The following is a 27,818-nucleotide window of genomic DNA, read 5'->3' as shown; positions in this document are numbered from 1 at the left end:
CTTTCCTTTTGGCAGCAAGTCACAGGTGGAGACAATGTTTGTCTTGCAATTAAAAAAAAACATGAAATAATAACATCCTGAAATTACGATTTACCTGATCATTTGGTGACTTCCTCATACTGTTTTGTTAATATGCTAGAAAGAACAGTTTTTACCTTTCTTCCTATCATCTTCATTAGCATCCAACTTTTACTTTGTTACCATTATGTAAATAAATCAAAGATAGGCTCTGCTAGCTATGGATGGATCTGCCTCCCGAGCTATATAAGATTCCAACCTTGCAGCAGTCCTATGGTGTCTGAGGGGCTCTCCTCAGTCCTGAACTGCTCAAACTCGCTGTGCTTTCTCACACAGATTCTATTCTACAGAACTTGGAGAAAAGAAATTCTGCAGTGATTCACTAAATAATTAGTAATCATTAGTAACTCTCTATGAAAAAGTTCTGGCATCTTACATATTGAGATTACTTCTAAACGGACAATATGATTTTTGTTGTAGTTTATTTATTGTCTGCAGTTTTCCATGAATTCTTTTTAAATGTTGTTAAAATTTTTTTTTCATGATTCTTTGCCCTAGGAACTTCCTCTACTAGTGAAATTATTGAAGGGCACAAAAAGTTTCGTTTGTGTGAGTCATACCTATTAATATACATATAAATTAAAATTACAAATAAAACAGATAATATAAATATATCTCAGGATTTTATGTAAAGTTTGAACTTACTAATTTGGGGGAGTAATAAGCTTGCTTGTCTAAATAACATTTTTAGGAAAAATGTTCATGTTTGAAAACAAAAGTAACAGAGGATTTTTGAAAACATTTTAACATACTTTATTGGTTTTCTTTGAGTGTCTCTGATCAATATTTGGGAGCACTTTCTGAGTCCTGCTGGTCTTCTTGTTTGGGGCTTGTTTTGGGCCTTAAAATCTGCAGCTTTTAAGGTCCTTTTTTGCTTCTTCAGCTTTCGTGTTTCCTGGAGAATCTCAAAGGCACAGAGCCCTCTTGGCCATGAAGCATCTGCGAACAGTTTTGTAATACAGAGAGGGAGAGGTGGACTCAATCCCTGTTCCCTGTGTGCTCTGGACAGTGATCCTCAGAAGATAGTGTTTGTGCACTTTATCTTTTCACTGTTTCTGCATGTGTTCTTCCTAATTAGGGATCTTGATGGTCAAGGCAACAATTGGAGCCAGGGATCTGATGTCCTCAGGGTTTATTACGATGTTTTTACTTGATTTTCAGCTTCTTTTTCTGCGTGATTATTTTCAAAGACAAGAATCTTTTCGAGACGTCAACCTTCTCAATTCCAGGAATGTTCTGTTGGCCTTTGAGCAGTGTGGAAGGGGGTGAGTCCTCTTACTTGGGCTGGACTGCTTTGCCATGTCATATTCACCAGGGTCCTGTAGGAGGAGACTTTGAGGCTACAGGCCCCAGTGGTCTGTGGGTAGCCTGGTGCTCCCACTCCCTGGCAGGCCAAACACTGGAGCCTGATCAGAGCCTGGGTTGGAATGGACTCTGTACCCTCTAAGGTCCTGGGCATGACTGACCTCCATGGGCAGGTGTTGACCACCATCCCTTTCAGGATACAGACCAGGCTATATATCCGCACTGGCAAGATGGCTCAGATCTGACCTTTTATAAATATTTTTTGAATACTCATTGTGTTATATTTAGCAGAAAACAAGTGGACATTTTGATGTGCAACCAAATTCAGTATTTGGTGATATACTCTTGAACCTGAGAAAAACGCTCTTTCAGATAGAGGTTATTTAAATTTTCCTCCATTGGCACAGTACATAATTGACTTTTGCAGAAGAAAATTTGTCTGCCCGTAGATATCTGACTGGAAAAGGGAGGACCCCAGAGGCCCTCTGAAAGGGTATTGAGGACCTCAGGGTTTCTTTAAATATACATTGAGAATTTCTGCTGTAGATGATCTCCAAATTTCACTTCTGGATAGGTAAAGTCAGGAATTACTACAGTAGATAAATGTTGTAATAGATATGTATTTGGCTGTGTTTCGCAAGGTGACTTAACACATGCCAAACAATGTATCCAGATGGTATAGAACACTGCACTGTTTGAACAAAAGTGAGGAAGTTTTCTATATGTCCTCTCTCATCTTACATAGATTATTAATCTGGGAAAAGAAGCACAGTACGGAAAAGGTATATTTTGAAGAAGGAAGAAGGAAGAATAAAACGTGGTTAATATTTGCATAAAGAAATACAAGTAATAGATGTAACTCAATTCGGTCTTCGTTACCCTGTAATCTGGTGATATCAAGTAAAGCTCATACTGTTTTCTTCAGATAGATTTGGTTTTAAAACTCGGTGCTCAACATATCATCATCATTATATCACTGCTTTATTGTTTTCACAAATTTAGCAATTAATATTTGGAAAATGCCAAAGTCTTTGTTACCAGTTCTCATATGTAAGGAAATATTGAATAGGTTCTATAGCAAGATTAAAGTATTAAGTGTGCTGATACTCAAGATTGGAGGCAACTCATCTGCAGGTTTTATAAAAAATATAACATAAAACCGATATGTGTTTAGTTTAATCACAGAGAAGCATTTTTCTTCAAACTGAAGTTGTACAGTTATTTTTATCCATCATTTGATACTTCATTTTCCTTTAATTGTGGTTTTTGATTTCAAAGAATGTTCCTTATAAACAGCAGTTTAAATTAATCAATTCTATAAAGGAGAAATGATTATTTCAAGTAGCCAGAACTATTATGAATGAAAATTTAAAGGTGTTAGATCATATTATAGCATTTTAGGAAGTAGAAAAAAGTAAAGCAGAAAAAACTGAGAGACAAAAAAATGCATATAAAATAATAAAATTAATGCCTAATATGGCCATCAGAAAGTACCAATTATTTGATCAAAATAATGATAATGCATTTTCCGTAATGGAAATATCTCATTGCATAGAAAGCATCTACATAATATTAAAATAATAATCATTCTTTACTCCATGAAATGATAAAAAACTGTGTATATGAAAAATGCCAAAGATATAAATTACAAAATGTGAAAACTTGCTCTCTTATTAAAGGGAGTTCTTGGAATTAAGAACTTTGAGTGATCCTTGAATAATATAAATTAGCTTTACAAATGTGGTTTCTGAATTATTTTACTTTTTTTATATTCAATATTGAAATGCAATGGAAGGAATCATGTGATCATGAACTCATGGAAAGACCTAGGAAAGAAATCAATTTTCTTTGCATGTAGACTGAAAATGGCAAAACAGAAAATAAAAGCATCGAGGTACTTTATTGTTAACCTGGTCCATATCTCCTCTTGGTAAAGGACTGAGTTGTTTTTGTGGCTTTCTACTAGCTACAAAGTCTGAAGATTTTAAAAAGTAAGTATTGATGCAAAAAAATAGGGAGATGACTTTTAAGTTTAGTAGTCCTCTGATAGATGAAATATCTATGTGTGAATTTAGTTATTGAGATATACTTAGACCTGAAAAGAAACGAATTACAAAATAATACCTTTCTATCTATGGTAGAATGGGATTTGTTATCACTAGTGGAATAAATTTGTAGGAATTCGTGAATACTGGTTAATCTGAATTATAAAAGCCATGACGTAAATAGGTATTCCTAGGGTAGAGTGACATACATGTTCTGAGAAATATTTAAGGGGAAGTAGGTAGAGAAATTCTTGCAAGACTTAGAAGACATTTAAAATATCTGGAGCCATTATTGAAGAAAGGGAAATGAAACTGTTAAATTAGTGGTTTCTTTGGAACCTAATCAACCAGGGAGGTTAATGGTAACTTGAAGGTAGACCAAAGCCTTCATATTGTTGAGAATTATGAAAGTACTTAAACACCTGACCTATTTCTTGTGACTAACAAATAAAAATAGACAGTTTCTGGAAAGTTTTGACAACACAGATAGAATCAGTATATTAAAACAATGTTTCTGATACAATCAAATGTGAAATAAGTATTTTTTAAAAATGTAAAAATAGAGGGACATATGATTTATGAGAAAACAAGAAATCTGAATTAAATACAACTGCAATTCCTTTTAATTTTACTAAATCTCAATAGAGAATTCAAAAACAATAAAATAATGGTATACATAAAAATGATTCTTATAGTTCAAAACAGTGGGTATTAGACTCTCTGAATGTCTTGGCTCTGACCTAGGAAAAATCTCCTAAGATTTTGATATTATTAGTCTTCAGGAGAGTTTGAGAATTTCTCTTCAGAAAACTATATGAATATAAAATAGTAATAGTGTTCTGTTAACCTACTCTGTGAGTTAAGAGCAGAAATTTTATTAGCTGATTTAAGGTAACATAAGCTAAAATTATTGAGAGTGGTCAGTTTTTATAGACCCTAACTTAGTTTACTTTATACAAAAGAAAATGATGATAAAAAATAAATAATTTTTTCCAGATAGTGGCACCTTCAGAACAAGAACTGAAGCACTTTGTTATCAATTTGGAAGTGTCTATTTATATTTGATAATAGAGAGAATTTCTGTTAAAAGTTTATTTTCATTGTAATTCCTAATGTGTTAAAAATCTTTATTGTTATAACAAAAATAGTGCTCTTTCAACTACCTTTATAGATAAGAAAAGGTAAAGCAATGTATTTTGATTAAAACATGTTTTTTATTATTACCAGGAAGAAAAAAATAACATACAGAAAGTCAAATGACAAAAATTAAGAATTAATATGTGAAAAATTAATCTTTTTAGTATCATTCGTCATTATTATTTTAGAGATAACATGTCAGTTCATGCTCCTTATGTCTACATCATAAATACAGAAACTTGATTTGTTTGGTTTAATGACTGAGATACATTTAAGTTTTTATTCTATTACTGGGCAAACAAAACATAATTGCTGACCTGAAAATAATATAATGTTATTATACAGACATTTAATTATAATCACACTATAAGTACCTGTCTGACCATGTTGTTTGGATATGTAAAAAATAAATTTATTAAGAGAATTAATTTGTAATATGACTCTCTTGCTTTCAATTTCATAGCTAAAACTGTGTACTGAGTTACAATTTATGCTTTACTTTGAAATTTAGCTTCTGTTATGGATGTTAGTGGCTTGTTTATTGCAAGCAGTGCATTTCAGTAACAGTTTCAACCTGTCTAAAAGTTGCAGTGTATGCAGCTTTTGCATTGTAATTAGTTTGAAATTGGGGATGGTTAATTTTAAAATTGAATTGTTCATGAAAATCTATTTTCATCCTCTCTATGGTTTAAGCAGTTTCTCTTCATAAAATGTTTTATAGTTGTTTGAAGAAATTAAGTGTAGTTAATCAGAAAGAACATTATGCTTTGACACCTAATTTGAAAGCCCTGTCTTAAAGCCATGAATGATTGCCTATAGCCTTACATATACCAATGAGAACCCAAATAGGAAATCCATTTATGCTTAAATTAGATATCCCTATTGATTAAGTCAGGGTGGTATTGTCTTCCTGTGATACATAGTCTATAAAAGTGTATATGTTTGCTAAAATATATAGTTCATTGTTTAATAGATTAAGAAAAAATAGCATTACAAATATTTTTCTAAGAAGAATATGTAAGAAAGCATATCAGTGACCTTAATATTCTTTTATTATGAAAATAGAATTTAACATCAATTTTTAATGGTTAGCAGTTATAAAAAAGAGGATATACAAATTCTAAGAATGGTGTTGATGTAAATGTTTTTGTCTCTATTCTATGTCTATCTCTCTTTCAGTGCCACCAGCAATCACAATGCCTCAGAAATCATTTAATGCCACAGCAGAGAGAGGAGAAGAGATGACATTGTCCTGCAGAGCTTCAGGCTCCCCAGAACCCACCATCTCCTGGTCCAGGTAGGTTAAGTCCACTGTCACTCTGGTTCATGGAATAGTATTTGGAATCTTAAATCATCTTGTAAGAAGTAAAGCCTTGTTTTTAGTTTCATTCAAAAATTAATGAAGCTGCTGTTCAGAGTTCAATTCATGAGATTAAATTACTAAAGAGATCAGCAGTTTGATCTTTCTCTTATTTTGAGTCCAAGGCTGCCCTTACAATGCTTCTTCTGTCTTTAAGGGCATGTTTCTGGCCAGACTAGGCCCAGGAATCTTGTGACTCATTCTACCTTTTAATGTTACCACTAGATGTCTTGAATAGATATCTCAGTGTTGTAGGCCACATGGTTTTAGGTGTAGAAAGGCATTGTCATTATAATGTAATTACTTGTATATTTTACTGGTGTATAGACAAAAAGTAATTATGCAAAGTGAAAACTTCATGAATTTAATTTGGCATTCTAAAACTGTTCTCTCCTGCATGTCCCGTGTGGACGAGGGAAAGTTTCCTATATAGGAGGGATGGGCTGGCAGTAAAATCGCTAAGAAATTTATTCAATAGAAAAAAACACAGGAGATAATTATCTTTTGAATCAGTGGGCATGACAGATTGAGCCATGCTGAAGGGTCTGGCTCTAACAAAATGGAGGAGCCCACATTTTCTTTATTTATAGTCTTACAGGTAAAAGGAGGACTGGGAGGAGCTTCTCCTGGGAGAAACAGGATGGGGTGGAGTTGAGCAAGCCATTTGGCTCTGGTGGGTTGTTCCAGCAGGGTCTACAAATTGTGGCAGTGAACCAACACCCCGTACTCTAGACAATCCGGATCAATCTCTCATAGTTGTCAGCTCCTGAGACCCAGATTTCCATGTCTGATAGCTAGACCAAGCCTTGTTTTATTTCCTGGCCGTGGAGGGCACCTGCACTGTTTAACTTATCAAATGAGTAAACTTTGTATTCTAAATCTATTCTTTGATGGCTTATTTTAGAATATTAAAATTTACTTCGATTTTCATTAAATTTAAGCATGTTTATTGACATATTCTATTCTTTTAGGTTGTGGCTCAAACTTTTGAATTGGAAACAATAAAATTTAAAATTGGAGAACTTTTTATTTTACATTAGAAATGCAGTTGACTATATAAGCATGGACTACAAATACATCTTCAAATCACTTCTGTACTTCATAACTCATATAATACAAGAAATATCACATCAAAACTATTAATAAATTAGACACAGTGATGCATATATGTAATCCCACTGATTTGGGGGGCTGAGGCAGGAGGATCACAAGTTCAAGTCCAGCCTCAGCAATTTAGAACAACAAAAAGGAAAAGGGCTGGAAGTGGAGCCTGGTGGTAGAGCACTCCTGGGTAATAAAATCTACTTTCAAATGAACAAATGTATTCCTAGTAATATTAAACTTAAAAAAAGTTTTAATGAAAATAACTAAAATTCAAAACTGTTTTATTTTCTGTTGAAATATTTGCTGATAGCGTCTTTGTTGTTCAACTATGTATATTGTATACTCAATTAATATAGCAATTAGTAATTAATGAGCTATTTCATTAACCCAATGTATTTTTAGTTGTTCTGTACAGACAGTAATGCTTTTTATTGGTATTTTGTAATGGGAGTACACATCAAACATTAATTTATTAATCCCAGACAATCACCTCACACCACTGAGATTGCTGGTTTACAACTATAGATCCATAACAGTCAAGATCAGATCTAACTGCATCACAGAAGAACTCTCAGTTCATGCATTACAGTGAACAGATATTGTCATATTATTTTAATAATTTTATAATTCCAGATAAACTTTTTTCTTAGATTTAAAAAAGTTTAATATATATTAAAAATTGTTTTCTTATGTTTAATTGGAAAAATGATGATCATAAGAACCAGAAAAAGTCAGATTCAGAGGGAATAAGAGTAATTTATGTCTATAAGTTTTCATCTCATTATCTTCAAATGTCATTATTTTCATCACTTTGGTGGGATGGAATAATCATTATTTTAAGTGCAAATAGTCATTTTAGCCTCTGGACATAAACAAGTATGTATTGAGAGGAATGGAGTATGTGGTTACAATGCCTACAGAGATAAAATTAATTTTAGAGGGAAGTTTTTATTTTTGTCCTATTCCTCTGTAGATGTAGACATTTCATATTTGTTAGACATCCAAGGCCAAGGCCCCAGCAGGGTTGATTTCTGATGAGGCCTCTCTTATTGTCAGTGGTCTCTCCTCTGTGTGAAAAGACAGAGAAAGAGATCTCTGGTCTCTCTTCCTCTTCTTTTAAGTATACCTTTCCATCATTGATACATGTGGCCCTATTGAACCTTACTCATGTCCTTAAAGCTCCTATCTTCAGATAAAATCCCATTGAGGGCTAAGGAATCAATGTTTGAATTTGGGAGAGGGGAACCATTTATTATATAGCAGAGGTAAATAAGATAGCTAAGGAACAAAAATTGGGGAATTGTAAGAATATTTCACAAAGATAATCAGAAACAAATAGTGACATTTAAATCAAAGTGGCAGGAAAAGCAGTGACTGTACATCTCTCCCACTTAAGATACATTATATTTTTATGTATGGATATCATACATATGATAATAATGTTAAAAATTGTTGCATTCTTGATTATGGGAAACACAATATTATTATGTTCTCATTCATGAATTTTTATGCATCAGGGCAATGTTGGCCTCACAGACTGAACCTTGAAGTATTTCCTCCTCTTCTATTTTATAATAAACTTCATATATAATATTGATTATTTCTCACTTAAACATTTGTAAAATTACAAATAAAATTATAGAACACTATATATATTACTATTAATTTTTAGAGTTATATAGGGTTATAAACTTTAACTTTGAGCATTTATACTTCTTTTAGAAAAGTTTTACACACTTTAAGTATATATAGAGAGATGTCATAAGAAACTGGGAAAAATGATGCTTTTGAGTCACAGAAGAATAAGAATTTTATTAGAATATATGTCAGTGCTTTCTGGAAAATGTAACCAGAAACCACTTGAAATATTTATGATATATCATAGAAATGTTTTATTTAATTCTAGGAAATATTTTTAATAAAATTTTTAGTTTATTTATTTTTTAGTTTTCAATTTATATGAAAGGGTAAATATTCCCAACTGACAGATACAAATCCTAAACACTTTATGTTAGTGGGTGCTAAAATCAATTCAGACATTCCAACCACTATTATATTTTTATATTAGCAAAGATGAAAAAGAAAGAGTGAATTAAGGGAAAGGAGAACGAGGATAATAAAATAGAATTGAAGAAAGTACATAAAAACTTTTCACAACTAATATGGGCAATTGTAGAGATGTTTCAGATTTTTAATATTTTTGAAATATTTCTTATTGTCCAGTTGAAAAAAATTGAAAGATTATATATACTACACTTAGAGCAGAATGAGATCTATTTCATTGTATAAAGAATTGGGAAAATATGTATAATTATTTTTGTCTAATAGAAAACATAAAACTTCCTCATTTCCTTCATCAATTAAATTGTATCCAACATAATATCTCTGATTAGTTGTGCTTTCACTTAATTCTTTTATCTTATTAATGTATTAGTAATACTTACATGCAATATAAATTTATGATATATTTATATTTTATTTACTTTGGATTTTAAATAAATTTTCCATAGAAATTATTAAAAATATGTCCCACACTAGAAAATAAACATATTTCACAAATATGTGTTGGTCACCAACATATAATGTGTCAAGGGAATAAAAGTAACCAAAGAAAAGTGAGTTTTTGTGAATAATCAAAGTTCAATTTGAACCAACATGCTTTTGTATACTGACTAATGTCAAGATTTCAGCATTGCCTAATGGTTTTCTTGTCTCTAAAGTCAAAACAAATTTCAAGTGTAATTTTATTATTTATAGATTATATTACAGGACTACTAAAATCATACTTTTGATTGGTTTATAGCACTTGTCTATCAATGACAATAGCCATGAAATAACTGATACCTATAGGTCAAAAAGTTGATTATGATCTCCTGAATTATGAGGACAAATCTATGATGATCAGCCTTCCTTTTTTCTTCTTTAGGAATGGCAAGCTCATTGAAGAAAATGAAAAGTACCTTTTGAAAGGAAGCAATACAGAACTCACTGTCAGGAACATAATCAATAGTGATGGAGGACCTTATGTCTGCCGGGCCACAAATAAGGCAGGAGAAGATGAAAAGCAAGCATTCCTCCAAGTCTTTGGTAAGTATTATAGCACAGTACCTAAGTCTGAGATGTCTAGAGGAGAGTCTGAATAAACTTCTATTCTGCTGTTAATGGAAACCATTTAACTTTCCATGATATACTGTAATTTGCTCCTTTCTGAAATATATTTTCAATTTTCAGTTATCAAAAAGAATTGTCTTCAGTATTACATCTAATCACACATTTAAATTTTTATAGAATGTTAGCTGAATCTGAACAGAATCTGAACAGGAAATATTTAAATTACCCTGATGGATTCTGTAAAATTTTAATCTCTATCAGAGTAGATATTCATAAATCTTAACACATGTTGGGATCTGTTTTATATTCAATGTACTTAAAAAGTTCACATCACTTGCCTATAATCCCAGCAGCTCCATAGACTGAGGCAAAAGGATAACACATTCAAAGTCATTCTCAGCAAGTTAGTGAGACCCTAAGCAATTTAGAGAGCCCTGTCTCAAAACAGAAAATAAATAGGGCTGGGGATGTGACTAAGAAGTTAAGCATTCCTAGGCTCAATCCCTGGTACCAAAACACAAACAAATAAAAATTACATCTTTAAGGCTATGATTTAGAAACATTGAGCTAAACATTGATTGAACTATAATTAAATATCTATTTTCCTTTTTCTGAAATAAGATATGTAAATATCCTCCATATTAACCAAGAGATATATTATTTACCTAGAAAATGGATAGAACATAGAGAATTAGTACTATTTTAGAAAACTTTTGATTTACCTTGTATTATATTTGCAATAAGAAGACGATTTTCTGTTTGATAGTTATAATTTTTTTAACTTTAAATAGTGAAAATAATTATATTCTCTACTATCATTTAGTATGTCTTCTCAATCTTTCACAACACTTATCAAAATGCTTTCACAACAAAGAAAGGGAAAGGGGAAACGGATGAAATCTCTAAGATTAAGAATGACTAATGTTAGCAGGTGACAGGTATAAGGGTCCTTCTTACATTAATCCAAAAATAAATGGTAATAGCTGGTGGACCACCCTCTTGCTGGTTGTGCCTATTGCCATCATAATGATGAAAGCATTTTCCAAACCAGAGAAATTTTCACAATGCTTGTATTCTATTGGAAATAAATTAACAACTATAAAAACTATTAAAATAAAAAATAAAATTTGAATAATAAGATGCTTTAAGTAGACTAGGAAACTGGAAGAATTGGATAACATCGTTTAAAAAGGACTATAAATTTGGATAGCAGAGTGTTGGAAAGTTAGCATGAAGGTCAATGGTAAGGTGATGTTAAACAAAAGTCTTTAAAGAGGAGAAAGAGAAAACACTAATTCTGCAGATTGTTCATATAGAGGAAAGAGCAAATAAATAGAAAACTATTCAAAATCATATGAAGTCCTTCAATCATGGGAAATTCCCAACTTTTTCCCTCTTAAAAAATTGCTGGAGTATAAATTTTCAAAATAATTTCTGATTATTATCTATATCAGTAGTGTCTGTGGTGATATTTCCTTTTTCAACAGAAATTTTAGTGATTTGTGTCTTCTCTTTCTCTTTTTTAGTTTGGCTAAAGGTTTATCAATTTTATTATTTTCTTTAAAATCTGTACTACATAAATATTACTCAGTATGAAAATAATCAGAAATGGCACTATATGACAGAATTCCAAAGGATGATATTCTCAGTGTACACTTATGAGTTCATCTGAAATACTATTTTATTGCTTCTTTTTTATTAGGATACCAGTGAGAATAAAGAGATAAAAACGTTTCTAATATTTTCCTTTTTTCAGATAGAAAATAATACAATGTTACGTCATGGTTGTAATTACTTTTTGTAGTAACACTGAACGCGTTTGTGTTCCTTTAACACAAAGTAATCCATAAAGAGTAGCTAACCAAATCCATTAAAGGCAATAGAAGTCTTGAAAGTACTATAGGCTGTACTTCTGGAATCACGAATGTTATTTTCTGAGATTAAGAACAACTTTTTTTTTTTTTTTACTTTGGTAATGGTCAAATACATAAGAATGTTTCTTATACTAAACATCAAGCTTTGACTTTTAGACTTTTATCCATTTTGTGTCTAAACAAAAAAATTTAAGAAATACATATTTCAAAAAAATAAATTTCTGTGTGATACTATGTATACTTATAGAGAAGCATATTTTAAATATTAATATTATACAGAAGGTTCTTTTGTAGTAGATATAAGTAATTAATGATTAAGATGTTGTTAAGATAACACCTCTATGCCCATATTGCTTCAAAAGAGGAAATTTAATTTTGTGACTCTAAAAGAGGAATAAAGTAGGTCCATTTTTAGTAAGCAAGGTTTTGAAGGGAATCATTATTTTTATGTTGGTTTCTAAGATACCTCAAACTTTTCAATGATAATAGATGAGCTTTATTTTCTTTAGTTCCTTTTTCTCTGCTCTTTGCAACTCTATTGGTTCTGTAGCTGCTACAGTTAGTCACCTTGTATAATATTAACATAGACTAAAGAGCCCACTGCCCATGTTAAGTTCAAACAGTAATTGTCTTAATCCAATATCAATTGAGTAATATATACATTTTTTACAGTACAGCCTCACATAATACAGCTTAAAAATGAGACTACATATGAGAATGGTCATGTCACACTCATCTGTGAAGCAGAAGGGGAGCCTGTCCCAGAAATTACGTGGAAAAGGGCTGTGGATGGCATCACATTTTCTGAAGGCGATAAGGTAACCTTGACTCAATATATAGTGGTGTTCAATATCATTGCAATGTCCAGAGTTTTGAATATTAACAAATCTCACATTAGTCTCCAGCTTACCAAGGAACTTGTACAAGTCAAATAAAGGGTTTAACTTTTTAAAAGGTAACTCTAACAAAAAGTTAGCCTATACCTTACTTTAGCATACCAAAATGTCAATTAATATCATTTAAAGATTTTTTTCATTAAATTAGAGAATTATAGGTTATTGGTTTTATTCCTAAGATTGCTTCCCAAGGCTACTTGTATACATTGAATCTCTAAAATATTCTGTGGTAATTTTCACCTCTACCTGTGGCTCTTAACATAAAATCAATTCAAATATATAAAATTCAGGCTATCATTCAATTATTTACTCTTTAGTAATGTCACTGTACATGTCAAGAGTGGGTTTCTGCTTTCATATAATTTATACACTGAAAAAGAAAAGTCAATATAAACAATTGACTTTTACAGCAATGAAGGTGTTGCAATTTGGCTTTTAGATGACTTTTCTCAGTGTTAAAATTCATTAGTTTCTACAAAACCTCTGGTTTCTGAAATATACATACACCTAAAAGTACTTTGACTTACTGATGTAAGAGTGGAAAGGTTTGAAACCATTTTTTCTACAATACACTTTCTATTCCTCCAATTATATTTAATAATCTATTAACCTCATACATTGACAAAAATTGCATCTCCCTTGTTCGTTTATTAACTTTTGAAAGGATGCTTTTCTATCACCTTTTTTTTTTTTGGTTCCATTTTTATCATCATGACAGCATTTTTATGAGTGTACATCTCGTCTTTTATGAGTGTATATCTTTTCTGAGTGTATAGTAGTAGCACTGTTTTGTCACTCTTATTTTATATACTCAAATTGAAAACCAAAATTATAAATAGGAAAATGTAACCACAGTTTTACAGAGTTTGTTTTAATATTTTCTTAACAGAAAATCACAGATATTGCTATAGCAAAGTTTCTAATTCTGAAATGAGTTAAATATCAATAAAATTAGTAAAATACAACCAGATATCAAAAACTATAGAGGATTCTTTCATATTTCAATTTAGCACATTTCTATGGATTAGATTCACACATGCATTTTGCCCTTAACTGTATGAACTTTCCAATTGTCTTCCGGTATACTAAAAAATTACTAAATGTTCTCTTCTCAAAATCAGATTTTATTTTTCATATAATTGATATTTCCATATGTATATGCTGAGAATGAAGCAGATTATATTCAGATATTTTATCAATGTGATAAAATGTGGTTTTTATCACCCCAAAGTACACATAAGAATTTCTTCAATAGTAACTGAAAGCAATGTTTCAGTTTGTATGCTAAGGACTATCTCTATTAAATAATACATATTTGTACAAATTTTTTTTGATTTGGGTTATTTTTCGCAAAGAATTTATAGGAACCCAAATATGATTTTTGTGCTAAGATTATACAGTGAATGAAGAGATTAAAATTATTTACTTTTTATCTTCACCATTCTCCCCAAATACTCTAATATCTGAACACCAGTAAGTCCCCTTTCTTTTAATAGTCCTAGTATCTTAAGCAGTAAAGTTCACAAATTGACTAGTTGAGCTGAGTTTAGAAGAAAGACAAATCTAGTTTTGAATTTCAGCTTTGCCATTTATGGTGGCTTAACCGTCACAATATTATTTGAACTCTTTGATTTCCTTCACCTTCAAAATGTTGAAAATTCTTATTTCCTTTTTATTATAAGGAAGATGAAGAGTATATTGTAAAACACATATCCAAGTTAAGCATTCAATATACATTTTTCATCTTTGTCATATTACATAGTTTTCAGGCCCAGACTATCTTGCTCCTCTTATTCTGAGTGGATTCTGTTTGCAGATAGTCCATATAAATTCTGATACCTAAGGTTTGATTGAATAATACTGTCATAGATTACATTTGTATATTATTCTTGTGATAAAAAGTGGCAAGAATGCAAATGAATAAAAATAATGCATTGCATAAATTGTATCAAGGGTAAGAATCACATGAACATTTCAATAGATACAGAAAAAGTTTTTGATAAAATGCAACATCTCTTCATTCTAAAATCACTGAATACATTGGTTGTAGAAGGATCGTAGCTCAACAGGATAAAGACTGTCTTTGACAAACTCATAGGCAAAATCATACTCTATGGGGGAAAAGTGAAAGCATTTCCTCTGAAATCAGAAACAAGTCAAGGATTTCTGCTCTTATCCCTCTTATGAAATACAGGATTGGAAATTTTAACCAGAGCTGTTAGGCAATGGGAAGAAATAAAATGCAAGTGCACAGGAAATGAGGAAATCAAATTAACCCTGTTTGCATATAAGGATTCTATAGTTAGAAAACCCGAAAGTCCCCACCAAAAGTATCTTAGAATTGATTAATTCATCAAAGTAGAAAGGAATAAAATCACCATACAAAAATCAGTGGATTTTTGAGGCCTATAGGTCTCAAAAAAAAAAAAAAAAAGAAAAGAAAAGAAAAAAAAAAGTGAGAAAAGGAAGAAAGGGAAGGAAAGCAAGAAATAAAGGAAGGGAGGAAAGAAATTCCTAGGGATCCAACTAACCAACAAAGTGAAAGACCTCTGCAATGCAGATTGCAAAATACTAGAGAAAGAATTGAAGAGGACTTTACAACATGGAGAGCCCTCCCTTGTTCATTGATTGAGAGAATCAACATTGTTGACACAGTCATACTAATGAAAGTGATCTATGGATTCATCACAGTTTCCATCAGAATACCAATGACATTCTTCACAAAACTAGAAAAAACAATGATAAATTCATATGGAATCACAAAACGAAACCCTGAATAGCCAACATAGTCCTTGGCAAAAACAACAATGCTAGAAGTATCCCAATACCCAATTTCAAAAGTAAACTATGCAGCCATTATAAGAAAAACATCATGATAGTGGCATAAAATTAACAATGGAAGAGAAAATAAACCATGCATCTACAGACAACTGATTTTCAACAAAAGTTCCAAATGCATATGTTGGAGAAAAGATAGCATCTTCAACAAATGATTCTGTAAAACTGAATATCCATCTGCAGAAAACTGAAAGAAAATCCCTATCTCTCAACCTGTGCAAAAGGTAACTTTAAGTGGATCCCTGACCTTAATGAGACTTGGAAATTTGAAACTAGTATAAGAAATCATATGGAAAACACTTTAAATAGTGATATAGGCAACAATTTCTTGAACAAGACTTCAGTAGCTCAAGAAATAATAGTTGACAATAGGAATTACATCAAATTAAAAAAAAAAAAAACTTCTGCACAGCAAAAAAACGGAATGGAGAGACTGCCTATGGAATGGTAAAATGTATTTGCTAGCTATTCATCTGGAAAAGGAATAATATTCAGCATATATAAAGAACTGAAAACACTTAACAAGAAAAGAACAAGTAATTCAATCAATAATAATATAAACAGTCACTTTGCAAGAAAAGTGCAAATGATTTATAAATATATAAAATCATGCTCAAATATTTAGCCTTCATGGAAATGCAAATCAAAACTGCATTTAGATTATATCTAACCCCAGACTGGTTATTATTTATGAATAAAAAGTAACAAATGCTCACCAGAATCCAATAAAAGTGGAACCCTTAACCTTGTGGATGGAAATGTAAATTAGTAAAGTCATGATGGAAAACAGTTTAGAGATTCCCCATAAACCTAAAAATAGAACTACCAATATGATCTAGCTATACCACTCCTGGGTACATACCCAAGTGATTTAAATTAAGCATACTATGAAAATACCTGCATTCCCATGTTTATCATGACACAATTTTTATTAGCCAAATTACACAAACAGCCTCGATGCCGATGTATAGATAGGTGTGCACGCACACACACACACACACACACACACACACACACACACACCACAAACATTGGAGAATTCTTCCATCATAAAGAAGAATGAACTCATATCATTTACAGGAAAATTGAGGAAACTGCAGAGCATCATGTTAAAGAAGCCAGACTAAGAAAGGTAAGTATGGAATATTTTCTCATGAATGTGGAACCTTGAAAAAATTAAAGATGACCTGAAAGTGAAAAAGGAACCACTAGAGAAGGGAAAGTTACCGGGATGAGGAGTGGAGGATAAGAGGTGGCTATAGGGAAGGTGGATATGATCAAAGCTTGTTTTATATATGTATAAAATGTCACTATGAAACCCATTATCTTGTTCAATTAACATTTGCTAATAATTACAATAATCAGGGAAAGAAAGTGACATGAAATAATACTTTCATACCAAACATGAGGAGATCCTGTCATGCTCTGTCATCCTCAAAGTTAATTCATGTTTCTAGCTCAAGGCCTACTAATGACACTTAATGAGTGGTGTCATTTGATATCATGTGGATGGTTTCCAGGCTATACTTTGGCAAGCAGCTCTTTATTGTAAGCTAATGTGAAATTTAACAAATAATCCTTTCAACAGGAAAATATTCTTAATAATCAGTCATGCCTCAAATAGAGACTTGGAAAATACAACATGAAATAAAAGTTACCATTGTGAATACACCAGTCAAAAGCTTTGATGAAACAGCAAAAATAAAATATCTTCACTAGGCATGGTGGCATGTGCCAATAATTCCAATGGCTAGGAAGACTGAGGCAGGAGGATTTCAAATTTAAAGCTAACCTCAGCAACTAAGTGAGAGCCTGTCTCAAAATAAAATATTTTTAAAAGGACTGGGGATGTGGCTAAGTGGTTAAGCACCTTTGGGTTTAATCCCCAGTACCAAAAAAAATAAATAAATGAAATAAAAATAAAACATCTTCAGTGTTATGGGGCTCAACCTAACAATTTTATCCAACAACATGACATTGTACTTATCAAATATGCTCCTCATAGATTTTTAAAGGGGATCTCAGTTAATAGAATGCTTTTTCTTGTATAAGTTTATAATTAATCTTATACTGAACTCAAGAATTAGATAAACATACTAAACATAGTCTCCAGTATATTAGAACTTACAGAGAAAATAAGGTTAACTCCATGGATGAGAACAACTGAGACCTACTGATCTTTGTCAGAAGTTCCTTTCTGAAGAGAGAAAAAGTAGTGGTAGAAAAGTGTTTCCAATCTGCATGTCCACATTTACTCATCAGACATCCCTTTATTTCTCAATGGAAGAAATAAAGCAGTGTGAAAACTCCATATGGTACAATAGAGCTTTCTTCCTTGGGAAAAAAAAAAAATTACTCGTCCATTAGAAGTGTTAACTCTCCCAAAAGATGTCATGTTAATAATGGTTTCATAATCACAGAACACCTTATCTAAATTTATTTTCCAATATCCTTATTTCATAAAAAGTTTTTATGTCCAAAACATTGTGGCATAAACCAATCATTTTTCACTCATGCTTTTGTGGATTGGGAATTTGAGTAAGACTAGCTTCAGTATCTCTTGGACTCTCTAACATGCTTGCACTTAAATGTTGTCTATAGTTGTAGTTCTGAGAAGGTTCAATGGAACTGAAAAGTCCAGAAGGCACACCTAAGTGGTTAGCCACCAGTGCTGCCTGTGGACAGTAAGCTCACTGGGAGCTGGTCTGTTGGAACACCTACATGGAGCTTAGCCAGCATGACTGCATTAACATAGTCTGTCCTCCCATAATGTAGCCAGCTCCCTCCAGAGGAAACATTGCAAGAAAACCACAACAGACTAACACTACATGGTCTTTTCTGAACTAAACTTGGAAATCATGCATTACCACTATTTCCTTATTATAATGGTTGCAAACAAATTATAAGACTAGCCCAAATCCAAGTTCAGAACAATTAGGCTCCTCCTCTTGATGAGGAAGAACTCAAGTTCACATTGTTGACAGATACATGAAACAGGAGATATTGTTGAGTCTCTCTTTTGAGTATACATCATGAACAGTTTATCTCCAAAATACCCCCATGAGTTAAGTCAACTTACCATCCCAGACTTGTAAAAGAGGAAACTCAAGGAAGTGATTTTTCCAAGGATACAAAGTGAGAAAGTGCAGTGTCAGGACTTGAACTGTGGTCCTGTCTCCATATGACATAAGTGTAAGTACTTTGGAATCCTGTTAAAATAAATGGCTAATTTCTGTGAGTCTAAATTTTAGTTTCATGGAATCAAATACGAATTAAAAGTTAGAAGAAACTGTTTTGTTTTAAAAACTTGTTTAAAATATGAACTTTTTATTCTATTCAATGGTGAACAGTAAACACTGAAATGATCTCATAATTTATAAAATATACATAAGAATCACTTCTGTGAATGTCACCATTATGTATATCCACAAGACACTAATTTAAAGACACATAAATGAACAGAAAGATCAGTAGGGTAGAGGAAGGGAAACAGAGTGAGTTAGGAACAGGTGGGAAAGGGTAAGTACTGGGGACTTTGGAGCAAACTACATTCCATGCATTTATAATTATGTCAAAGTAAATCCAAATGTTATATATAATTATTAAAAATAATAAAAGATAGACCATAAAAATTCAAGACAAAAAAAAAAAAAAAAAAGAATCACTTCTGGTAATGAGTTCTCCTCCAAAATGTTAGAAAGCCCATATTTTAAGTGACATTTTAAGTGACTATACAGAATCATAACAGTATTATCTTTGTAAAATAAATAGCTCATTTGATATTTTCAGATTCCATATTCAACAAATAAGGGTTAAAGTTTTAATGATAGTAACTTGCTGACTACTATGTGCTAGTAATTGATTTTATGCCAGCATTAATTAGTGATAGAATATTATTAATTGCACACAAATAGTACTGAAAGAAAAGTGTTTTAATGTTTATATGATTTTTGCCATTTTTTTCTGGTTTCTGGTGCTAATAATCCTCCATTGCTTTGTGGAAGCATTAGAATAGTTGAGCTATGCATATTATTGTTCTCGTATAATATGAAAATATCTTTTAAAAATACCATGAAAATGGTACTTAGAAGCAGATCACTTTTATTTTTTAATTTTTAAAATGTTTAAATTTTTATTTATTCATTTATTCTTTGGTACCAAGGTCTCTAAACCACTGAGCCACATCCCGAGCCCATTTTTTTAAATTTTAATTTTGAGACAGGGTTTCACTAAGTTGCTCAAGGCCTTGCTAAGTTTCTGAGGCTGGCTTTGAACTTGCAATCCTACTGTTTCAGTCTGCCAAACCACTGGGATTACAATTATGTACTACCACGTCCTAACAAACAAAGATCCTTTGAATTAAGTACTCCTTTATTTATGATCCAAAGCATCTTACCTACCTTAAAGAAATATAATATCAAGAGCTCTTCAGATAAACTTCAAATACACAAAAAAAATCCATTTCTTTACAAGTATTTCCCAAAATCCAAAGTTATTTCAGGATAATATTTTCACCCTGTTTTATTAAATCAACTGTCCCTAATTTATAATTATCAGTTTATTTTAAATTTCATGGAAATTTATTTTAGTGGTAATGAATATTACTGATGATATTTACATTAAAATACCATTTATATACTATGGTTATCTAAAAGTTCATTATATTAACAGTCCCATTTTAAAATACATGAAGTATTCTTTAGGTGTACATTCATATAAAATCAGAAACCCTATCCTTTTTATTAACTGAATGTTATACATTTCACTGTAGTATTGAAATGTATACAATTAAGCTTAAAAGCTAACTGAAAATACTGTTCTGATATGTAAAAGAGACATGCACTGAAGTTCTAAATAACATACATAATAATTTTTAAAATTTTTGCATTAAAAACCTTTTTTTAAATTAAATAAAACCCTGGTTTTTTTCAAAGAAATGTGTGAGTTTGCATGCCCAAAGTTTTTGTTATAATCCCTGGCATAGAAAAACACTCAATGGATATTTCCTCTGATATTAATACCTTTTAACTAATTATGAACCAAAGTTTCTTTAAATCATCCCTTCTATGATTCTTATTGATCGATGCATATAATTATAAGTGAAAACACAGATGTTGATGAATTATTAAATTCATGGAAAGTTTCACAGAAATCAAAGTTTAATTCTGAATTTTTTTTTTTTCAGTACTTCATTCACCATGTCACTTATCAGGTCTGACTTTAGTTTCTGTGTATATAAAGATGGTTAATTATAAGACATTCCTGGAAAAGGTTTCTAAAGATGAAACGAGATCATACATAAAAAATACCTCAAACACAAATTGAACTTCTTAAAAGTTTTATTTCCTGTTGTCTTTGGAGGTATCTAGGGTTTTTTTTAGTAATATCTTTATTGTATTGAATTGAATTTGTATTTTTACAAAGGACTAAAAATATGATCGTGCTAATTCTGTGTCAATGATTGTTGCCAAAAGAGACCAGGTAAATGCTTTCATGAGCATGATTATAGCTCCTCTGGAAAGGAATGACACAAGAATAATAGTGTTCTTCCTATTTAGTTAGTAGATTTTGTTCCCTTAACAAATTTATAAACTTCCATCTAAAACTATCTATAGCAACATTAAATTGGTTTGCAAGTATGAAGTTATCCCACAAAATTTTAGATCTTGCTCTTTTTGTTAATTTTGTATATTTATTGTTTAAAATATTTTAAATGACTATAGAGTATATTTACAACTATTATACATATATAGAATACATATATACATATATAGAATAAGTATAACTTATTCCATTATTGTGGTTGTATATGATGTGCAGTTATATTGGTTGTGTATTCATATATGTGGACAGGAAAAATATGTCCAAATCATTATACTCTCTTTACTATTCCCATTCTCCCTCCCTTCCCGACAGTCCCCTTTTTCTAGTCCAATGAACTTCTAATGTTCCCCTTCCTTGTTGTGGATTAGTTATCCACACATCAGAGAGAATATTCTGCCTTTGGTTTTTTGAGACTGGCTTATTTCACTTAGCATGGTATTCTTCAGTGCCATCCATTTACTGGCAAATACCATAATTTCATTCTTCTTTATGACTGAGTAATATTCCATTGTGTATATATACCACATTTCTTTATCCATTCATCTGTTGCAGGGCACCTAGTTTGGCTATTGTGAATTAAACTGCTATAAACATTGAATGATTGTGTCACTATAGTATGCTTATTTTAAGTTCTTTGTGTATAAAGTGTGTATAAAGTATATATATGTATATATATATATATATATAGAGAGAGAGAGAGAGAGAGAGAGAGAGAATATTTCATCCATCAATAACTGAATACACTTTATTCTCAGGGGTACATGTTTTCTTCTCTAAAGCAGACCATATCCTAGGTCAAAAAGAAACCCTTAGCAAATACAAATAGAGAGAGAGAATACTTTGCATTTTTTCAGAACATAATGATATCAAATTAGAAATCAATTATGAAACAAAAAATGGAAGCTACTCTAACACCTGGAGACTAAATAATACACTATTGAATCACCAGTGGATAGCTGAAGAAATCAGGGATGAAATAAAAAATAATTAGAGTTAAATGAGAATAACAACAAAACTTATCAAAATCTCTGGGACACGATAAAGGCCTATCTAAAAGTTCATTGCACTGAGAGCATTCTTTAAAAGAATAAAAAGTAACCAATTAAATAACCTAACTTTACATCTCAAAGCTCTAGGAAAATAATAACAAATCAATACCAAAAGCAATAGAAGACAGAAAATAATTAAAACCAGAGGTGAAATTAATGGAATTGAAATGAAAAATATCAAAAATTAACAAAATATAAAGTTGGTTCTTGGAAAAATACATAAAATTGATGAACACTTAGCCAAGCTAATGAAGAAAAAGAGAGAGTAATGTCAAACTATTAAATTCAAGATGAAAAAAAGGAAATATCACCATGGACACCACTGACATATGGAAGATACTCAGAAACTACTTTGAAAATCTATACCTCCAATAAAATAGAAAATCTCAAGCACATCAATAATTTTCTAGTGACATATTATCTACTCAAACTGAACCCAGATGACAGAAAATTTAAGCAGATCTATTTTAAGCAATGAAATTGAAAATGTCCTCAAAAGCTGACCAACAAAGAAAAATCCAGGACCACCTGGATTCTCAGCCAAGTTCTACCATATCTTCAAAGAAGTTACAACAATCCTCTTCAAATTATTCCATGAAATAGAAATGGAAAGAAACCTTCCAAACTTATTCTATGAATCTAATATCACCCTGAGAAGAAAACCAGACAAACACATCAAGGAAACAAAACTTCAGATCAAGATCCCTGATGAACATAGATACAACAATTCTCAATAAAATTCTGAACAACTCACATACAAAAACATATTTAAAAAGATAGTGAACCAAGATCAAGTGGGATTTATCCCAGGGATACAAGGTTGTTTCAACATATGGAAATCAGTAAAAGTAATTCATCACATCAGTAGACTTAAGAACAAGAATTCATATGATTATTTCAGCAGATGCAGAAAAAAGAATTTGACAAAATTCAGCATACCTTCTTGTTCAAAACACTAGATAAACTAGGGATAGTGGGAATATACCTCAACATTGTAAAAGCTACGCATATTAAACCCAAGACCAACATCATTCTACATGGAGAAAAATTGAAAGTATTGCCTTTATAAAACTGGAGCTGGGTGCAGTGGCACACACCTGTATTCCCTGCAGCTTGGGAGTCTGAGACACAGGATCCCAAGTTCAAATCCAGCCTCAGCAAAAGTTAGGTACTAAGCAATTCAGTGAGACCCTGTCTCTAAATAAAATTCAACATAGAGTTAGGGATGTGACTCATTGGTTGAGTTTCCCTGAGTTCAATCCCTGGTATAAAAAACAAAACAAAACAAACAAACAATAAAACAATGGAACAAGATAGAGATACCGTCTTTCATCACTCCTATTCATCCTAGTCCTGGAAATTCTAGCCAGAGCAATTAGCCAAAAGAAAGAAATTAATGGTTTAGGGATAGGAAAAGAAAGAAGAGGTCAAACTATTCCAATTTGCCATTGACATGATTCTATATTTAGGAGACCCATAAAACTCCACCAGAAAGTTTCAAGAACTCATAAAAGAATTCAGCAAAGTAACAGGACATAAAATTAACTCTGATAAATCAGTTGTGTTTCTATACACCAATGATGAGTCAGTTGAAAACGAAATCAGGAAAACTATCCCATTCACAATAGCTTAAAAAAAATGGGGGATCAATCTAAAAGAGACGAAAGACCTTTACAGTGAAAACTACAGAACACTAAAAAATGAAATTGAAGAAGACCTTAGAAGATGGAAAGAATCCCATGTTCTTGGATAGGCAGAATTAATATTGTCAAAATGGCTATACTTACAAAAGCATTAAACAGATTTAATGCAATTCCTATCTAAATTCTGATGACATCCTTCATCTAAATAGAAAAAGCATTCATGAAATTAATTTGGAAAAATAAGAGACCCAGAACAGCCAAAGCAATCCTTAGCTAGAAAAGAGAGACAGGAGGCATCACAACCCCAGACTTTAAATTATACTATAGTAACAAAAACAACATGATATTGGCACAAAAACAGACATGAAGACGAATGGAACAGAACAGAAGACACAAAGTCATACCCACTGTTATCTCATAGGAGACAAAGAAGCAACTTCTTTTAAAAGCTGGCTCTATTGGAAGACTGTATTTGGGTCTCCTGTTTTCCTCTTTGTGATTGACTTCCATCTCCACATTTTCAGTGAAGTTCTGATGAGGACTTTAACTTCCTAACTCAGAGGAGGATAGAGTTTCAGACCACTCAGTGATAAAGGCTGATCTTTTCTTTCCTATAAGACACAAAATCAAAATCAAAATATAGAATTTCTTATATGATCCTCTTTCCTTTCACATTTTCACTCAGTCTTTCAAATTTTCCTCTCTAGGAAGTGTCACTTTTTCCCCCGCTTTTGGTCCCTCCATATTACACAGTGATAAATTCTGATTTGGAATAGACAATTCCACATTCTGGGAAGAACCCAAACAGGCCATTAAGTTAGAAAGAAAAAGAATATGCTATGCTTCCTCAAAGCAAGTTTGCTTAAAAATGCTTTTTTCTTTATACATTTTTCAAAATATGATTTTATATCCACAATATAAAAATGATCTCTTTAAACACATTTCTGGAAATATTTTTACTTGTCAATTTTAGTGTTAAATGGAAATAAAAATTTCTACTGGAGTGATTTTTGTTCTAGAATGCTTGTACACTTGTAAACATAACAGTAAGCAATTGTATGCATGTGAATAGTGTGTTTTATATAACAATTATAAAGTGCTTATTATATTGTCTAATGGATGACATCTCCTTTGTGTCATTTATCTACTCTCAGTATATAGAATCTATAATTATTTTATTTCTGTTATACTTGTCCTACTAGTAAATTATAGGCCTACTTCCACTAGGAATTAATCTCACTCTACATTAAATAAGAACTATTTGAAATGTACAGCGATAAATTATAACTCTCTTAAGGTGGCATTTCTCCAACCTCAGTCATCTAAGAACTAGATTAATCTCTCTTCTATATCCACGAATTGCCTGTACCATTGTATGTTCAATTTTTAAATTTAAATGGAATTATTTTTTAATTTATTCTTATCCTAACAAATCAGTGAACTCAAAATATGATCTGTGCCAAGCGTGGTGGCATCTGCCTTTAATTCTAGCGACTCAGGAGGCTGATGCAGGAGGATTCCAAGTTCAAAGCCAGCCTTACCAATGGTGAGGCACTAAGCAACTCAGTGAGACCCTGTCTCTAAGTAAAATACCAAAAATAGGGCTGTGGATGTGTCTCAGTGGTTGAGTGCCCCTGAGTTCAATCCCTGGTGCCAAAAATAAAAAATAAAAAAATATATATGATGTGCATGTCAGTTATATGCAAATGTGTGTGTGTGTGTATACACACACTATACATCTATATATATATATTATATATATACACTATATTATATATAGACACACACATATATACTATACTATGTACTACATATATATATGAAAACTAGTACAAAACTATAAAATAAAATGATGTTTTTCAAAGTATTACCCAAACTTGGTGTGTGTACCCTTAGTGGTACAAAGACACACTTTTAGAAGAACTACTTTCAGGTTAAACATATACTGAATCAACATGATGTAGAATTCAGCTATGACATTTTCAGCGGAGCATATTTAAAGATACTTCCATAGGGATAAAACTCATTCTCCATCCTCCAATTGTGGGGACCAACATTTCACTCCAGTAAATAAATGTGCTTTACTTCATTAAGGGGCACACACTTTATTCATAAATCATTTTGATTGAAACTCATTTCATTTCAGTCCTTAACATGAAATGGCCCTTTCAAAATGACACCAGTAAACTATATTAATAAAGCAGAGTCAACAAACTTCAAAAGCAACTTTTTCCATTGTTTTCTAAAGTAAAAACTGAAATACTAGACTTCATCTGATCACCTCAAAAATTTCTAAGCCATAGAATTTTTCTGTTCCTTTACATTCTTTTGAAAAATGTGTCCTTCTCTACTAAAGAAAACAGCTGTACTGACTCAACATTAACTTTAGTACTGAATATGTTTTATTATTTCTTCAAATAAAGTGATATATTTAAATTGAAACTTAAGATTATTTTTTACAGTAGGAATAGTCATCTATAACACTTAGTGTTGCATTTAAATACTGAAGTCTTAGTTAAACTAAAGTGTTTCCATTTTTATAATATAGATAGGGTGAGCAAAAATTTTCTCTGTGAATTTAGAGACTGTGATCTATAGGATATGTACTTAAAGTACTTTTACAGGCTAAAATTCAAAAGGGATTTCTATCTATAACAAAAAAGGCAATTACTTAGGTAAAATTACCTGAACAAAATATAATACTTTAAAATTTATAAGTATAAACCTCTCAGCATTTAAATATATAACACTGCATTCATTATCATAATATAGTTTTATGCTCCAGGACATTAAAATACATTATATATATATGTATGTACAAATATTTATTGCAATTTAATATTGCTCTTTGTGGAAGTGGGCTATAGATCTGGACTTAAAGAAATCTCATATTTTAAAAATTATTTAGTCAAACTAATTTTATTTGAATACAGAAGACAGTAGAATGAACTTTTCACCTCACAAGAAAGATTCTACTGGAAAAAAAGTCTTAGTTTTTTACTACCAAACACATGAAAGTTATATTAGTCTTTTTTCTGTTTCTCTTTTGTTCATTCTTAAGCAAATGAAACTACTTTAGATAAGTTTCATAAAATGTAAGCAATAAAACAAATCTTAAAAAGATAGGAATTAATGTGACAAATATTTCCTTTATTACTTGCCCCAAATCACTTAACAATGCCCAACAAATTATTAAAGGCTGCTTCGTTGAATGTACTAGTCTAGGCACCATGAATATAGTAGTGAAAAATAAAAATTTTCTGAATCATGGTAAATTCAATTTAGGTAATGCATTGGAATCAAAACATTCAAAATTAGCAAGCTTTTCTTGATGAATGTGCAATTTTGAAATATACAATTTTCATGTAAAAATATAAATTTTGAGTATGGAAATATACTTTCACATGGCAAATTATAGCTTTGGCATATTTTTTCAGGCTTTCATAGACCTAATTCAATTTGCTTGACTAATAGACTTCTGTGTTGGTGCATATTGGAAGCTGTCTACTCTTACCAGAATACCTCCTCTTAATTTGTTTCATGCTTCAGAAAGTTGCTTACATTCTGATTTAAAAAAAAAAAAAAAGCTTAAAAGTGGTAGTATAATTAATGACAATGTCCTTATGAGATAGGGGAATATTTTTAATCTTCTTCCCTCCTTTATGTCATTATAACCAAAATGAGACAAAATGTTCACAATGATTGATTTAATAAAATCTGTAAAGATTTAGATATCTGCACACATTTTAAAGGTTCAAGTAAAATTGGTAATTT

General features: G+C 31.4%; 1 protein-coding gene across 2 annotated transcripts in view; it reads left to right on the top strand.

Moving 5' to 3' along the window:
• Nucleotides 1-27,818, top strand: part of NCAM2 (neural cell adhesion molecule 2) — a 506,280-nt gene that overhangs the window by 284,318 nt on the left and 194,144 nt on the right. For both annotated transcript variants that reach the window (XM_079155716.1, XM_079155717.1), the window contains exons 6-8: nt 5,745-5,862; nt 9,956-10,116; nt 12,687-12,832. In XM_079155716.1, the coding sequence (XP_079011842.1) occupies nt 5,745-5,862; nt 9,956-10,116; nt 12,687-12,832 (425 nt within the window). The remainder of the gene's footprint in view (nt 1-5,744; nt 5,863-9,955; nt 10,117-12,686; nt 12,833-27,818) is intronic.

This window comes from Sciurus vulgaris, assembly GCF_902686455.1.
Source record: "Sciurus vulgaris genome assembly, chromosome: 10".
NCBI classification, from domain to species: Eukaryota; Metazoa; Chordata; class Mammalia; order Rodentia; family Sciuridae; genus Sciurus; species Sciurus vulgaris.
The sequence above is the reverse complement of the archived record's forward strand: the minus strand, read 5'-3'. Positions and strand labels throughout refer to the sequence as shown.